Source organism: Phyllostomus discolor, chromosome 14 (assembly GCF_004126475.2).
Source record: "Phyllostomus discolor isolate MPI-MPIP mPhyDis1 chromosome 14, mPhyDis1.pri.v3, whole genome shotgun sequence".
NCBI lineage: Eukaryota > Metazoa > Chordata > Mammalia > Chiroptera > Phyllostomidae > Phyllostomus > Phyllostomus discolor.
This window is the reverse complement of record NC_040916.2, coordinates 35,677,196-35,694,061: the sequence shown is the minus strand read 5'-3', so window position 1 is coordinate 35,694,061 and position 16,866 is coordinate 35,677,196. Positions and strand designations below refer to the sequence as shown.

General features: G+C 47.7%; 2 protein-coding genes, 1 long non-coding RNA gene and 1 other non-coding gene across 5 annotated transcripts in view; 2 read left to right on the top strand and 2 right to left on the bottom strand.

Moving 5' to 3' along the window:
• Positions 1-1,045, top strand: part of C14H1orf194 (chromosome 14 C1orf194 homolog) — a 60,222-nt gene extending 59,177 nt beyond the window's left edge. For both annotated transcript variants that reach the window (XM_036015351.1, XM_028503159.2), the window contains 2 exons: positions 354-481; positions 895-1,045. In XM_036015351.1, coding sequence (XP_035871244.1) covers positions 354-481; positions 895-965 — 199 coding nt within the window. In that variant the 3' untranslated portion in view covers positions 966-1,045. The remainder of the gene's footprint in view (positions 1-353; positions 482-894) is intronic.
• Positions 1,046-2,405: 1,360 nt separating this feature from the next.
• On the bottom strand, positions 2,406-2,809 carry LOC114489295. Its single transcript, XR_003683861.1, has one exon.
• Positions 2,810-4,247: 1,438 nt separating this feature from the next.
• Positions 4,248-9,932, bottom strand: TMEM167B (transmembrane protein 167B). The gene is made up of 3 exons (XM_028502730.2): positions 9,661-9,932; positions 7,238-7,369; positions 4,248-6,470 (listed from the first exon to the last, which is right to left on the bottom strand). Exons 1-3 carry the CDS (start codon positions 9,668-9,670, stop codon positions 6,388-6,390), a joined length of 225 nt encoding a protein of 74 aa, XP_028358531.1. The 5' UTR covers positions 9,671-9,932; the 3' UTR covers positions 4,248-6,387.
• Positions 9,663-15,033, top strand: LOC118498148. The gene is made up of 4 exons (XR_004900669.1): positions 9,663-9,778; positions 12,121-12,214; positions 12,899-12,994; positions 14,495-15,033. It is a non-coding gene; the product is annotated as an uncharacterized LOC118498148 (long non-coding RNA).
• The last annotated feature ends 1,833 nt before the right edge of the window (positions 15,034-16,866 follow it).

The window sequence follows — 16,866 nt, the reverse complement described above, 5'->3', positions numbered from 1 at the left end:
GTGGAGGCGGAACCTGCTAACTGCAGCACCACCCTAACTGTAGCACCACCAGTTACACAAGGTACAGCGCCACCTGGGAAAGGACAACCAGCAGGTGCCTTTTGTGTACAGGTTTCTGTGTTGTTTACATCCGTGCCTGTAAGTGGTTTCCGTGTTTCTATTATCTAAAATGAACAGAGAGTCTCCAAGATTGTGTTTGTCTACATAGACAAACAAACTCTTTGGTCCGTGTCACAGGGGGTAAAAAGCGCCCTTCGCTGCTGTATTTCTGAGGTTGCATGCAACTCTTCCTCTCCTCGCTTCTCTCCTGCTTGGCCTCATTCTTCCCCGTTCCTCCCCACACCATTCTCCAGAAGCATCAAGCTCCAGTTCCCTGAGGTTTTACCCCCTCCCTCACCACCCCCCATCATGTCCCGAACCAACATCAGACACTGGATCAACCCTAAGAAGGAATCCATCCACAGCATCCAGGGGTCCATCGGTAAGTGCTAGAGGGCAGATGGGTGGTGCAGGTTTCCCTAAGTGGACCCAGCAGTCAGGGAGAGGGGGCGATTGGCTAGGAGCGAGCATGGGAGGTAATGAGGGTCTTGAAACAGCAGTGATCAGGTTGGCACATAGCAGACTCATGCCGGGGGCATGCTGACTACGGAATGAATTCAGTTTTTCAGAGCCTCTAGCTCAGCCTGCGGTCTCGGGGCCAAAAATTGCCAACAAAGGCAGACCCCAGGGAGTGGGGCAGACACCTGCAGCCTCCTCCTAAACCTGCTCTATGTGCCCCTCCCCCAGCCAGTACAGGAACCTTCTGCATAGCACCCATGAGTGTGTGGACGGTTCCAGGTTCCCCGCGAAGGCAAGGCACCTGAAATTCACAGCCCCCCCTTCTTTTCTCCACAGTGTCCCCTCACACTGCAGCCACCAATGGAGGCTACTCCCGAAAGAACGATGGTGGCTTCTTCTCCGCCTAACGTTGACAGGCCCCTGGACTAATTAATGAGAGTGGAACATCATCCTGCCGCCCACCTGCATTAAAAATTCTTGTGCAAGATGAAGCCTGACGTGTCTGTTACCCATAGGCTACGAGTCGCCACTCGATTCCTCTTCAAAGATGGGAGGGGCCCTGGCCAGACAGTTCGGTTGGTTAGAGCGTGGTCCAGATTGATACGCCAAGGTCGTGGGTTGGATCCCCCTTCGGGGTACATACGAGAGTCAACCAGTGAACCCATAAATAAGTGGAACAACAAACTGATGTTTCTTTCTCTAAAAAATAAATTTAAAAAAAAGATGGGAAGGAAGTTTTGCAACTTCTAGAAACGAGTCTCGTTGAGCATACTTGCAAGGATTTAGGGCAGAACAGCAGTTTGGGGCAGGCTGCAGGCATTCGCATTTTGTAAACTGGTCACTCCAGCTGTCTAGAGACATCCGTTCAGTGTTTACTGCGAACCTTGGTGTCGGAGCTGAGTGTGGGACAAACAATGGACATAGTCCATCCTCTTAGGGAGCTTACAATCACTGTGATTTTAGTAGCTCTACATAGCATTAGTATTTATGCTGATGTCAAGCTTAACAGACTTCCCACTTCCTGGATTTAGTCATCTGCTGGGCTCTGCTTTTCCATGGGGGGCTCCATCTCTGGGGTCCTGGCTCCTTGCTGTTGTCCTAACTGCAACTGTCTTCTTGCTGTGGGTTAATTCCCTTCTCTTTGGGTCAGTTTGTACTGGTATCTGCCCCTGATTCTTAGTCACTGCCAACTGCTGTTAGATTGGGCATGAGACAGGAAAAGGCTTCTTCCTGGTACTCAGGTACAGGGTCCTTAAATACCACCGATCCCAGCCTCTTCCACTATTCAGGTAGTGTATCTGCTGCCAAGTGGCAACAGGACATTTCACTTTTTATTACTGAGAATGGCTGGAAGTGGCAGAGAGAGGTCTCTCTGGTTGGTCACCTCATGCAGGGTGATAACTGAACATCAGAAGTCATGGCTGTGATCCAGGCATAGAGGCTGTTAAAGATACACAGGTTCCTAGAGTTCCCTGATAATTCTGATTCAGGGAACCTGGGCCGGGCCCCTGGAATCTGAATTTTTATAAGCTCCTCAAGTGTGTGTGTGTGTACATATGCATACAGAGACTTGCATATATACTCCGATACCCCTTAGCAGCAGCCGCTGTGTAGTGCCGGGAGGCCGGGTGCACCGGTATTGGTGCCATAGTCATCATGACAAGGCAGGCCTAACGAAAAAACAGGGGGGAGGAGCGCTAGAGATGAATAAAACCTCCTTCCCGGCTTCGCTTCCGCGGGCCTACGGGCTCAATCACCCTCGGCCCTCGCCCGTGCGCGCCCCGGCCCGCCACCGACCGCTAACGCTTTAGCCGCGCACCACTGGCGGCCGCATCCTGGGGCCCGGCTCAGATCAGAATCGCCTCGATAATCAGCGGCCCGGGACAAGCCCGGCCTCGTCTATCTGATCAATTCATCACTTCTGAGCGCCGAGCCCCGTAGGACCGACTCCGGGGCCGCGGCGTGCCGCCACCCGAGGGGCCTCGCTGCACAGCGCCCCGAAAAGGGGGCTTCGCAGGAGGGGAGCTTTTCATCTCGGGTCGGCCCGGAGCGGCTGGGGTCACAACCCGATCAAATAAGATCAATGTGTAGGCGGGGGGAGGAGCACAGGGGCCACGCACTCGCCTTGCACACCCCAGGCACGATCACATTCACGCGTCCACGCACACACTCGGCTCGCACCCATCAGCCACGCGCCACTTTGTCACAGAACACAGCCATACCGCCCCAGGCCGCCCTCCCTCCAGGGAGCAGCGGAAGTCTGCAACCTCTTTTAAACTCCTCCGCCCTTCCCGTCTCGGAGGATTCTGGGAGGAAACGGCGAGCACCGACCCTCGTCCCGCGCGCGCTTTGCTGCCCTCGCGTGGCTCGGAGGGGAAGCTGCGTCGTAGGAGCTGGCAGAACAAATTCCCGCAGTACGGAATCCTGGTGGGCTTTTGATCTTTGTGCAGCTACGGATTTATACCCGTATCTGCAGTTTTTCTTTGACCTTTGATCCAAATTCTGGATATAAGTTGATTCAATTTCAATAATAGGTGGATGACTCCTCTCCCACGCACAACGCAAATAAATCCTGGTGTTTTCCAACATCAGCTTCTCCAGGAGTTCCTTCTCCCAAGGCAGGAGGCAAGTACGATTTTACCAAAGGGAAAGGTGAGACTAGATTAAAGGAGTCAAGGTAGGAAGGCAGAGCCCTTCTGCTCCCCAGAACTTGATGCTGTGGCAGGCATACTGCTGACCCTTCATCTACTTGTGTATCCGTTTAAACTTGCCAGACTCAACCTCCAGAGTGCGTGAAGGGAAAACCACAGGTCGTTATATAAATAGAATTAGCTCCTTTTACAACCAGAGAGCACAATTTTAATGTCTGTTTCTTCTCCTTTTTCAATGAAATAGGTGTATGTGGGGGGAAGACAAATCAGAAGACTTTTGGAGACTAGAAAATAGTTTGTGCAGTTGTAACTTGTACTTCTGTCGGTCTCGCCATGCACTTGGAGTGAACACGTAGGGGAAAGTATCCAACGTGTCAGAACCCCATAGCTCAAGGGTTTTGTAGGTGTGTGCCTGGGTAACCTGGTATCATCTGAAGGAAGTTTATGGCTAGTTAAGGGCAGATGATACTTGTATTTCAATAGTGGTAGGTAAAATGTATTTGGGAGTATCATCTACCTTGATACACCTCAAAATTTATTCATATATATATATGCTGATATGTGCAGTGTGACGTGTATCAGCTCCCCCCAAAGGAGACAGCTACTCTCACAGACTCTGGACTGTGTGTATTACACATTCCTGTGAAGGTGTAAACAGGAATGATGGGACTAATTAATTCAAATTAAAAAGGTACACTACGGGCAGAAACCAAGGGAAGATTGAACAAAGTTCAAAAAATTCAGCATGTGGCAAATAAAGTAGACAAAAGCAGTAGGGAAAGAAATTTTATTTTCCAGGATTTGTGCAGACAGTGGTGAATAAAAAATTGTATTTCAACTATAAAAAGCTGACTTCATTCCCCCCCAGGCGTTCAGGGTGTATGGTGATGCCAGTTTGGACCAGGGCTGATGTTGCTGTCCCCATTCTTCCACTCCTAAGACTCTCTTAGAGGAACACTTGCTACAGTTTTCAGTCAAAGAATATGAAACATCAAGCAAAGTAATGAGTTAAACAGGTTTCTGCTGATCTGCTTATATAAAGTGAAATAAGCTGTGTATTTTTTTGTTCTGTTTTGCTTTGCTGTAAATTGCCTTCGCTCTGTGCACTTTTTGGTATATTCGAGAATGAAAACATCTCAAAATATTACGATTCAAGAGTCAAGGTGACCTGCTCAGGAAGCTGCAAATATTGGTTTAAATAACCAGAACTGTGAAATGAAACTAGTTTAAAACCTGAAAGAGCTCTAAGCACCAAGCTTAGAGACATTAGCCCTATTAGAAAACAAAAGTCATTAAAGCTACACAGTAACAACTGCAAACCCATTGAACCTGTGTTTCCGGGGAGAGACACCCCATTGGCCGACAGGTCCCAAACTCACACCCCAGGAGGTGTAACTTCTTTCCCATTTCCTTTCTCACGTGTGAAAGGTCCTCAGAAATGACCACGGAAAACCTATGAATCATTGAAAGTTACCCTGTGAACCAGTTCCTGACGAGACCACAGCCACAACTCTGAGATGATGAGACATGTAGTGTTTACATAATGACTTTCTGTACTTCGAAAAACCTGCAAAGACGAAACCGCCTGTTTCAGAACCTAACTTCCTCGCAGCTTCTGTCCTTTCAGAGTACGACAAAACACAATTTGCTACCACACAGGGGTCAAGCACAGCTAACGTGTCCACAGTCGAGTTTTATTCCAATGGACAAGGCAACTAGTAGACCCAGGTACATGCTTGCTTTCTACAATAATTTTAGACCCACTTTTTTTTTAAGTAAAGAAGTTCTAGGCTTCAAAAATGTAATATTTGATTTTTTTGCTGATAAGAGGAGGAGGAAATGTAGAAGTCTCCTCTTCAAATATTGAGTCGTCTAAAACGATTTGCTCAGGAGTTATCATACTCTATGGAAAAGTCATCAATCCAGTTGCAAGCCTTTGTTTTCCTTTACTTTAAGAAGCACCCTCATTTATTCATGGAGTCTATGAACTGTCCAAATATGCCTATGAATATTAGCAACTTCTCTCATTTGAATTTCTCATTTTCATATAATACAGAATTTACCAAGGACAGCTAAAGAGGATTGTAATATGAAGAAAATTAAGAGTTGGCTGAGAAAAGTAGTAATCAACTAAAAATGGCCGTAACAACACAAATTTAAACAAAGGATAGGTTTGCATCATGGATAACATAACAAAACTCCCATCTAACATCACAATTAATTTCTACTAGATGACTTTACTAGTATCTGAATATACTAGATTTATTTCTTCTACTCTAGCTGCAAATACATTAAACAATTACTTCTTCAATCATTTCTCTTCTCCCTAGTGGTGGCATTTAAGACTGAGTATTTAGCACTCAGTAGTTTAGAAAATATAAAAAGGCTTAGGAAAAGAGAATCAGTGGATTTATCTTCTTACACCATCGGTTGGGGTGATGTCTCCTTTTGGGGGTACTGGTGAACAGAACCTTTCTTCTTGTCTGAGTTGCTGCCTTCCGCTTTCATCACAGACAGGAAGCTCCCAAATCTCATGCCGGCCCAGACCATCTTGGCCAAACTCTGCAGCTTCCAGCACACAGAACAGTGACTTCACCTCTTCTCTTTTTGCAGCGAGGACCATGCCACTCTCTCATGGTGCCAGATGAGTATATGAAAGATGAGTTTCCAAAGCCAAATATTTCTGGGCATTGGACAACTCCTGTTTCCCACCCAGTTCCCCACACTCTTCCAACCTGCCAAATCTAAATCACAACAACGGGGGAAAAAAAGTCAAGTCTCGAAAATTCTTTCTTTCCAAGACATCTGAACACAGCTTATGTCCTTCCCTAAAGATCTTCAGTATGAAAAGATCCTGGCGAGGGCCGAGGAACCAAACAGATGACAGGTTTCTAAGCAGGAGGTATGTAATGTTATCACCGACGCGTGTAATTTATCTGGGCATTATGCACTGTCTGCGAGGACTGATTGGAGGAGTTGGCTTTCTGGAGTCCCCTGAAGCATAAATAATGTTTGTGACCGTGAGTTTTCCCCACATATGGGAGGGGCAGAAGCTGTGGTGTCATCCTGGGGCCTCGGATGATTTCAGCTGAACTCTCCTATGCTGGTCCCAGGCCCCCGACAGGTCCTTCACCCTCGTCCCCTTGGTTGGCAGTTGACGAGATGGATGCTCTGGAATTCATTTTATGAACAGGACGTAAAAGGCCATGATGACGCAGGTGACTGCCACAGCAGCGTGCAGCCTGGTTCCGATCACAGCAGCTGGAAGGCAACGGGAAGCAGGGAAAAGGAATCATGGCCTGCCCTTCATATCGGCCCTCCCTTTCAAGGGGGTAGTTTGAACTTTTTAGTCACAGACGATGAGACCTACTTGGGAATGTCTTGAAATCCTACCCTAGGTTCTAGGCGGATATACCTTTTCTTTATGTCCTGGCTGGTGTGGCTCAGTGGACTGGGTGCGGGCCTGCAAACTGAAAGGTCACCAGTTCGATTCCCAGGCAGGGCACATGGCTGGGTTGCAGGCCAGCTCCCCAGTTGGGGGCACGTGAGAGGCAATGGATGAATGTTTCTCTCACACACTGATGTTTCTCTCCCTTTCTTTCTCCCTCCCTTCCTCTCTCTCTAAAAGTAAATACATAAAATCTCTTAAAAAATATATATACCTTTTGTTTATATTTTGCCCTATGTTGCAGCTTTAGATAGGATTCCAAATGAAGGTGCCCACGATAAAAAATAAAAAAGCATTTCAGTTAATCAAATCAAAACTTAACAGACTCCAATATACTCTTTCCAGATTTTCAGAAAAACTTTTCATTGGGAAAATATTCCTCCCAACAATACCAGTCCAGTCTAAAATTGTTTAATTTGTATACCTTTCCCTCCACGGAGAATATTAAAATTACCTCAATGTCAAACAAATATGTAAAAGCGGAACCGAACCCAACCCCAGCCCATCTCACCCCCACTCTGCAGCACACCTCGCAGCCCAGCGACAGCGCGCTCCTCTGCCCGGGCAGGCGCGCTCTTACCTTTGTAAAACACACCCCAGACTCCCTTCTTCTCCGACAGCAGCCAGGTTTTGAGACGGGGAACCTTCTTGAAGTAGGCACAGGTGCAAATAAAGAGCAAGCCAAACACCAGAATCCCATCCAAGGAGTACACTGTTACAGGATGAAAAGAACACCTTTGGTGCTAATCCCTTTGGCACAGATCATCCCCTGGAGAACTCCAGGGAGCAGAGTGTGACACATTATCAAGACGATAACCTCAAAAGCGTGCCAACCCTTGACTTGAGGAAGCCACCGTCCTGGGACTAGCAAGGTGACCTTACCGTTCCCCAAAATTGCTTGTATCCATCCCCCTTACAATTGCACTCTGCCCTGCCCTTCCCTCCTCTCCCCTTTTAAGAACTACGAATCCTTGAAAAGTGCATCACTCCACGTGCGATCAGCCCCCCGGGAATGGCCAGTGTTGGCCAGAGGATGAGAGAGTCCGAAAAATCCTTGGAGCCTCGGCTGAGAAAACTGAACACATTTTTTTTCTTTTTCTTTTTTTTTTTTTTTTAGAGAGGGAAAGGAGGGAGAAAGAGAGAGAGAGAAACATCAATGTGCAGTTGCTGGGGGCCATGGCCTGCAACCTAGGCATGTGCCCTGACTGGGAATCAAACCTGCAATGCCTGGTTCACAGCCCACGCTCAATCCACTGAGCTATGCCAGCCAGGGCGACAACTGAACACATTCTTATCATAAATCACTTGTGTGATAAAGGAGAGCTAGATATTTAAGCAAGTCTCTCAGATCTGCCTCTGTTGAAGAAAATGTTAAGGCAAAAAGTGGAGTTTCATGGAAATTGCAGGAGTTAGAATCCATGACTACAATTTTCCTAGGTTTATCTAACATTTCATGCATGGGACCCTACTTACAAACCAAATTCTACCAGGGTGGCAACAGATTCTCGTAAAATGTATACCATCTTCCTGAGGCTTCAACATTTCAACACAGTGGAACAATTTTGTGGGGGAAAAAAACTTTGAACAATTCTTTTTCTTACATATGTAAACTGAGCTATGTCTCATACATGTAAGCACAACAAATCGCCTAACGAAAAAAAGAAAAAAGAAGGCGTCCCTCCACAAAGAAGGGAGAGTGACTAAAGTTTATTCAGTGGTTTTTATGTGTCAGACTGCTCTCTTATTTTCTGGTGCAGATGACTTCTCGTTCTGGGTGATGTCCCTTCTCCTGTACCTAGTAACCTCAGGTCTCTGGCGGCCCAGGAAGCTCCGAAAAGATAATTGACGTAACCAGCATCTGCCAGTGCCGGACTACTCTACCTCCCTCTCTCCCTCCAGTAAAACTCTCACAGTGAGGTGTCACAAAAGATTCAGTAAATCAGTATTTCCTACTTATTGATTTTAGAGAGAGAGGGAACACATTGATTTGTTGTTCCACTTATTTATGTATTCATTGGTTCATTCTTGTATGTGCCCTGACCCAGGACTTAACCCATAACCTTGGCATATGGGGACTACACTCTAACCAACTGAGCTACCCGGCCAGGGCTACATACACTGAACCTTTATGATGAATGATATCTTATGTGCTAGTCTTTTCCTACCGTAACTTTTTGCAGATAACGCCAACATTGACAAGGAGGGGGAATATGAATCTTCGGTGCCAGGCTATGGAGAAGGTTCTGAGAAATGCTTTCTTGTGCCCCTCCAATCACACTGCCTAAAGGCATTCCGTTCTTTCCCGTAAGGCTGACGCGAAAGACCATGAAAAGCCCTGCTTCCCTCCCTTCCCTGGATTTCAGAAATCACCTCTGTAAAGTGTTTGAAGAGGCCGAGAAAATGAGGTCGGGTGAACAGGGTGGCAGCTGCCACTTCATTTAGGAAAGGCAGTATCTAAAGCCAGTACTAGCCAGGGTCTCCAGAATCACCCAGACACATCTTTAGAATCAAACAAGAGAAAGCTGTCCAGCATTGCTTCAAAAAAAAGACCATTTCAGGCTCGAACATTCACCCCTCAAAAGTGTTCAGCTTGAGGTCCTCTGTGATTTCTTGGTCCTACTGTCGGAAAGCATGAAAACATAGGGGGCTGGGAGGAAGGCCCTGTCTTTTCCTTGGTGCTAAAGCAGTGGTTCATCCCAGACTGGCCATTCCAAGGGGCTTGTAAGGGCCAGAACGAACTTCTAGGAAAGGGAGAAGGGCAAGCACAGAGTAGGAACCGAGGATGCGGGGTGTGGGCACCAGAGGCACTAGGGTTCTAGACGGGCAGGAGACCCGAGGACCCGGGAGGGGTCTAGAGGACAGGAGTCCGGGGCACCCTGAGAGGCCAAGAGGGGCTGAGCGGGGGGAGGGGGCGGGGAGACCGGCCACGTCAGTCCCGGCCCCGCCCGCCACGTCTCCCATGGTCCTTCCCTCCCATCTTCCGCTCTGAGCATTGGCTCTCACCGTTCGTCATGGCGGCTGGGCCCGGGCCTGGCTAGGGATCCGGGATCAGCGGTGGGAGCCGAAGGCGGGGGGAACCCAGCTCTCGCTGGACACTTCCCGATCCCGGCCGCAGCGACTGGTAGGAACCGTAGTGCGCAGGCGCAAGGGCAGGGAGGCGAGCACCTACCGCAATCAGGGGTGGCTAGCAGATTGTCGAGCTACGGGACCTGAGTGGGTAGTTTTGCGTGCTGACGTTTGAGTAAGAAGCGCGCAATCCGGCAGGCGTCCTGCGTGGCCATGGTAACCAAATCTCTATAGCTTGCCTGTGCGGGATTAGTGCTGGGGCGCAACCTGACACGTTCACGTTGTTGTGGCTGACAAGGATTTGCAGCTTTGCACTGTATTGTGTGCTGTGGCGGCTGCTATGTGCGTTTGTATGTCTGTAGCCCACCTGCAACAGAGAGGTCTTGGTCCTTCCTGGGCTTCCACGTGAGAACCCTCACGCGGGGGGTGAAGAGGGGCCCCTTGTGACCTCCAGGACTGCCCTTGCCGTGCGGCCCTTTCTTACTCCTTAAGGAAATCTGAGTAGCCAGGCTGCGTCTGAACTTTCGAAATGAAATAAGGAAATTATAACAAAAACAAGTCTCATATTTTAGATCCTAAAGCTCCACGTTGTCGGGAAACGTTCAGATAATTGCCTGTTTGTTTGTATGGATTTAACCTTAAACTTTCAGGAGCGTGTCTATTATCTCCTGTATCTAGTTGATGCTGTGATCCCCTTGGCTTTTTGCACCAGACATTGGAGATATCTGACAGCGCTTTCCACAACACTTTCACAAGCTGACGAGAGAGATACCGTCAGTTTTTTGTGGGGGTCGGGAGTGGAGAGGGTGGAGACAAAGTCTCAGATTCCGTCCTGTGAATTGAAATCCTTAACTGCGTACAACTCGGCCTGCTTTATTAGACTCCGGGTAAGAGAGCAACTCCGAGCCCTCCGAAGATGAAATTGTAAGGTTAGCTATCCGCGGTGGTTGTCACCCTCCTGGAGGGACTCTGCCGCCCTTGCCACAGTGCCATCTGCTGGCTGCGGCCCGCTCTGTCACGCAAAAGAAAGGCCAGCAAAGCCTCCTGGAGGCAAAACAAAAAAGCTGATGCAGAACAGACTCCTTGAGATAATACACATAAATGTAGAATAAACAAACAAACAAAGAAGGAAGATATATGGGACAAAACCTGAGACGGCCAGGCGCAGGCCCACACATACATACGCAGAGTCATCAGTTGTCTAATGATGCTTTCAAGGACGGAGAGAGACCCAACACCTTATTTTGAATAAGCGGGTATATTTCACTCTGCTCAGAGTTTACCCTTTTCTCTTTCTTTTTTCATGTGTCTATCTTTCCTCTCCTTCCCACTCTTTCTTCTCACTCACTCATACTTGTTTGTTTCCTTATTCTTCCCCTCTACCATGTTTTTTCTTTTCCAGTTTTTACAGTTTACTTATTTGAATATAAAGCAAATCTCACCACATTTGCATTTCAAAATCAGTTATACCAACAATTTTACATTTTTTAAAATTACAGTATTATGTTACTCTCTGTAAAGTTGGTTATAATGGCTGCTCCTTTCTAGGGTTGTTGAAGGATTAAGTGAATTACTATTCACAACACCTGGCATGAAGTAAGGGTGCCCAGAAATGTTAGCTGTTACTGTTGTTGTTGTTCGTTTTAAAAAATATTTACCAGTGTCTGCTACATGCTGGTCACTTTGCTAGATTTGCAAGTAAAGATGAGTCCTTGCTCTTAGGGAACAAACTTTATTGGGGATGATAAGGTATGTGTGTAAACACAGTTTAGCAGAGTACAGGCACTGTGTGTGTAAAGACCTTACCTTGGGTCTTCACCACCAAAAGATATTTGCACAATATCTTTTCAAGAAGAGATCTGAGGCTCAGAGAAGGCAGATGGATGAGATAACGTAGCTTCAGACCTAGGTCTGACTTCAAAGCTCCCTCCGTCTGTTATCGCGCTGCCTCAGATTAGGATGCTGTTCCTGATACTGATCTTTGATGATTTTGTTTCAAGCATTTGTGTTTCTGTCGCCCTGCCCAGCCCAGCCCCAGAGCCTCACATCAGGGTCACTAGCTCTTGCCACCCAACTGCGATAGAGCCCCACTGGCTGGGGACTCAACTCAGACAGTCCTTCCTCAGTTCACTCCAGTCTCCACGGAAGGACGAAGGACGGGCAGTTGTTGCCAAACGCCTGTTACTCAAGAACAGTGGCCCCTTTGTTGGGGCTGTTTCAGTCCCTGTGGCAAACACTAATCAGCCCTGGGGACCATGACGATGGCATTCTGGTTTAACTAAAGAGTAAAATCAGTCCCAAAGGCACAGTTTGCAACAATAGCTTCATTTGAATGACAACATATTTGAAAAGGGCTGTCAAACAGGCATTAATTTATGCTGCAAATATTTGTTCCAGGTCTTCTATGCACAAGGAATGTGCCAGCCTTTGGGAACTCAGAGAAGAAAGATACACGCTCTGTTCCTAATAAGTTTAAGATTTAGTGGACAAGGTAAGCTGGGCGTATAAATCACCAGAAAATGCAGTTGAAAATGAGACGTGTTGCAGGAAAATGAAAATGGTGCTTTGGGAGCGGAAAGAAGAGAGGGCTCGGGGAAGGCTCCATAGAGGAGCAGGCGTCTGAGCTGGGCCTGTAGCGTGTCAGTGCAAAGGAAAGGAGTAAAAGCTCAAAGGCACAGAGATGGGAAGGTACAAGGTCGCACTGTGCGGTCCCCTCTCCTTCCTTCACCAGCTAACTCCAGTCCTCACACAGGTCTCACAGGAACCTCCCTGGAGCTCAGACCTCACTTGTTCCAGGGAGGTTCCTCTGACCTTGGGCCCCCTGCCCCGCCATAAACTCCCAGAGCATACATTATCTAAATGCTTTCTTAAAAAAGATTTTGTTTATTTATTTTTAGAGAGAGGGGAAGGAAGAAAGAGAGGGAGAGAAACATGGATGTCACCCATCGACAGTGCCCTGACCAGGAATCAAACCAATGACCTTTCGGTTCCCAGGCTGGATCTCAACCCACTGAGCCACACCAGCCAGGGTCAGAGCATCCATTATCTACTTAATTCATGTCCCCCCCCACCCCCCACACCCTGCTGCATTGTGAGGCTGTAAGTCCCTGGCTGTGTATTTGCATGGTCTGTCATTTTATCCACAGTCCCATAGCAAGTGCCGAACATTTTACAGGTGCTTGATAAATACTTGTTTCGTGAATGATGGATCGTGACCTTGTGGAGCTAGGATGTGGAGTTCACGAAGGAGAACAGCAGGTTAGGCTGAAAGGTAGGTTCTTGAGTAAAAACATAGGACACTTATGGGATGTTCGCTACATTCCAGTTACTGCACTGGGCCCCTTGTGGGTAAGAGCACATCTAAGCCTTGTAATAAGCTTATAAGGTCAGTAACTACTGTTTTCCCCGATCTCACAGATGAGGACATGGATCTACGGAGAGGTGGAGTCATTGGTCTCGAAGGAGCTCAGCAGATTTCAAATCCGACTCATTTGACCTCAGAGCTGGCCTGCTTAACCAGACTGTGGGCATTATTTGGTAAACAAGCAAGGTTCATTAAGATTGCATAAAATCATTGTGGAAATTACGCCACCTCACTAAGCCCCAAAGGCAGGGGGTGGAGGGGAGGGAGTGAGGGTGAAGAGGGGTCAGGGAGAGGGTGGGACTGCAGTTTCTGCCTAAATTTGGGGTCTGGCTGGTACTGCTTGCTTGCCCTCGTCCATCATGGCTCCAGCCCACCACCCAGCCTCCTGCGCTTCTCCTTTCCGATAGCCCCATCCCTGCGATTCCTTGCAAATTATCCTCACAGAACTCAGCCGCCCCTGTCTGCCTCTCTGCATTCTTCTGTGAACAAATCTCTTTAAAAGCTCATTGTCCCTTTTTTGCTATCATTTATTCAGAGTCTACTTTCCTTGAGTCTGCTGCCCTAGAAGGCTACTTTTCTCTTTTCTTTTTTTAAAAATTATTTTTTAAAACTTAGTTTTAGAGAGAGGGGAAGGGAGGGAGAAAGAGGGAAACATCCATCGGTTGCCTCTGGCACGCACCCTGATGAGGGCTGAGCCTGCAACCCAGGCCTGTGCCCCAACCAGGAATCGAGCCAGTGACCTTTGACTTTGTGGGACAGTGCCCAAACAACTGAGCCTCCCCAGACAGGGCTCTTTGCCTTCCACTCTTCACTGTCCTTAATCTCCTATGATCTGGCTTTCGTCTTCACCATTGCCCTCAAACTGGTGTGTCCTGATTATTCTGCCACCTCCTACGGTCAAACCCAGGCCTTTCTTCAATCTCTTAATCTCTTTAACACTGAGCGCACCAGACCACTCTCTGCTTCTTGAATTTTGTGTGTGTGTGTGTGGGGGGGGGTTCAAAATATATTCCTCTCCTCCTCTCTCTCTCTTCCTACTCTATGTCTTTTTTATCTTTTATCTCTTGAGCCATTCCTTCAGTCTTTTCTTTGTCTTGATTTTCCTTTTCTAAGGATCTGCCCTTCACCTCCCTTCTCTCTGGCCTTTGTTCCAGCGTTCAGGTCTTCCATGCTGTTTCCTCCCTTCCCCATTTCTCCGTGGATTTCCAGACCTGCACGTCCATCTGGACCCCTCTCAGACTGAATTCGTTTTCTTCCCGCCCCAATCGCCTTCCCCTTTTACATTCCAATTAATGTTAGTTACAGCGTCAATCTGCATGTGAACATCTCCGTCCACAGCACTCAGATTCATTCAGACACAAAGCCCTGTCAATTCTCTTCCTAAATTCCTTCTTCCTCTTCATTCAGGTTCGGGTGGCCTCTCATCCTCCCTCGGTCATCTGCCTGTGAAAGCGAGCTTTTTCAAAAGGGCCTGTGATGCTTCTGCTTCCAGACCACCCGGGAACTCTGGCAGTTGGAAGAGAGCAGACAAGGCCTTTCACACTCTAACGGCAGCTTCACCGCAGACTCACTCTGCACCCCAGCCCAACAGCCCTGCCTCTGGCAAGCCACACGGAACGCCTTGTGGAAGCACGCCCTGACTTTTCACTCTCTGCACTTTTTTCTGCTCTTCTTATTACACTGCGATTTTTTTCCCCTTTATATCTTGGATCTCCAGTTCAGAAGATTGAACTATTCACACTGCACAGTTCATGACATACTGTGATAGTTGGCACCTCCAAAGTCCTCCACGTGTCCTTTGTCTCTCTGCATTACCTTCGTCCCTCCTCCCATTTCTCTTACCCCGCCACCTTACTAGTATATTTAAATGTTATGCTTTTTTATGTCACTCTAAAATATGTATTTGTGTGTGTGTATGTTTAATTTACATAAATGGTATTGTGTTACAGATCTCATTGTGTTTCTTTTCAAATTTACCAATGTTTCTAAGCTCCGCCCACATCGCTAGTGGGTCGCTTCTACCGTCCAAATACTAACGAGGCCCGACCTGACCCTGCTTAGCTTCCGAGATCACACAAGATTGGGCGCGTTCAGGGGGCTATCGCCCTAGACAGCTAGTGGATTGTTTCTGACTGCTGCATGGTCCTCCTCGGTGTGTATCCAGCACGTTTTACCTGTCCGCCTCCCTGATACGGGACCTTGGGAACGCTCTACCCCTGATCCCCTTGCACAAGGCTGGCATTTCATCGCTGCCTGACATGGCAGTTCTCAGTCCTGTCGGACTTGATAATCTACCTCGAGTAACAAATACATTGTAATGTGCCCTTCATTATTCTGAAGTGAAAAGTCACAGACGCAATAACCCATTGTCATAGGCAGCCTCTCTGCCCCCAATGATGCATGCCTCCTGGTGTTCTCATCCTTGTGTAGCGCCCACCCCTTGAGTGTGGGCTCCACTTACTGACTTCTAATGACTGTAAGTGATGGGGTGTTGCTTCCAAGGTGAGGTTACAAAAAAAAACCTGGCTTCTGCTTGGGTGTTCTTCCTGGTTCTCTCTCTCACCTGCTCTGAGAGAAGCCAGCTGCATGCTGTAAACCACCCCATGGAGAGTACTGTGTGGCAGGTAACTGAGGGAGGCCTCTGGCAACAGCCAGGGAAGGACTGGGGCCCTTGGTCTAACACCCCAAGGGAACTGAGTTCTGCTGACAACCACGTGAGCAGTTTGGGAAGTGGGTCCTTCCTCAGCAGTACTTCATATGAGGCTGCAGCCCCAGCCTGCACCCTGAGTGTGTAGTAAGGGACCCTCAGCCAGAGGCACCCAGCTAAACTGCACCCAGGATCCTGACCCACAGAATCCGTGTAATAAATGTATATTGTGTTTGTCACTAAGTTTTGGGATAATCTGTCAACACAGCAATAAATAACTAATACACTTAACTACCCATGTAATTTAAAAGTAACATATAGTACCCTAATGGTAATATAATGTGGCCTTGGTGACATTATTTCCTGAAATTGTTTACATTCTTCATAAGTTGCACACAAAACAAAGAATAAAATCTGTCCAGTTTCAGGGTAGTTGCTATTTTGGGAACTGGGAAACTCCCAGTTCTTCCCTTCCTGTGTGTCTTTCTCCTTTACTTTCATAGAGAACACTTCACTTGGGACATTTCTGGTCACCAAATGTGTGGGAATTATTTTCCCGCACACCAAGCAATTCTGCAACACTGGCTGGGTGTCCTACAATTTAACTCAGTTCTGACTACCTGGAGATAGTGTCAGATCCTGCAAGTGCTCAGTCCTGTGAGAATGCCCCCCCCCCCCCCCCCCCGCCACCTTAAATGACAATTGCAGCAAGAGTTCCTGGGGATAGCCACAACTTCTGTTTAACTTAGTGACAAACTAGAAGTTCCTGTGACCTCCCCCCATATTCTATTATTTGTTAGAACGGCTCACAGAACTCGGGAAGACACTTCTGTTTACCAGTTTATTAAAGGATATGATCAAGGATGTAGATGAACAGCCAGGTGGAAAGATGCATTAGGTGAGGTTTGAGAGGGTCCCAAGTGCAGAGCTCTGTCCCTGTGGAGTTGGGGTAGGGCACCCTCCCAGTACGTGGATGTTTTCTGCAACCTGGAGGCTCTCGGAACCTCCCACTATTGGGATTTTTATGCCTTATGTGGGCACAATCAATCAACTCCATTTTCAGCCCCTCTCCCCTCTCTGGAGAACGGGCAGGTGGGGCTGAAACTCCCAAGCTTCTGTGGCTTGGCCTTGC

Excerpts from the sequence above, each read along its gene's own strand:
- TMEM167B (XM_028502730.2), bottom strand. Across the intron at positions 6,471-7,237 it reads CTGGGGTGTGTTTTACAAAG|CTGCTGTGATCGGAACCAGG; the intron begins GTAAGAGCGCGC and ends GTTGCCTTCCAG.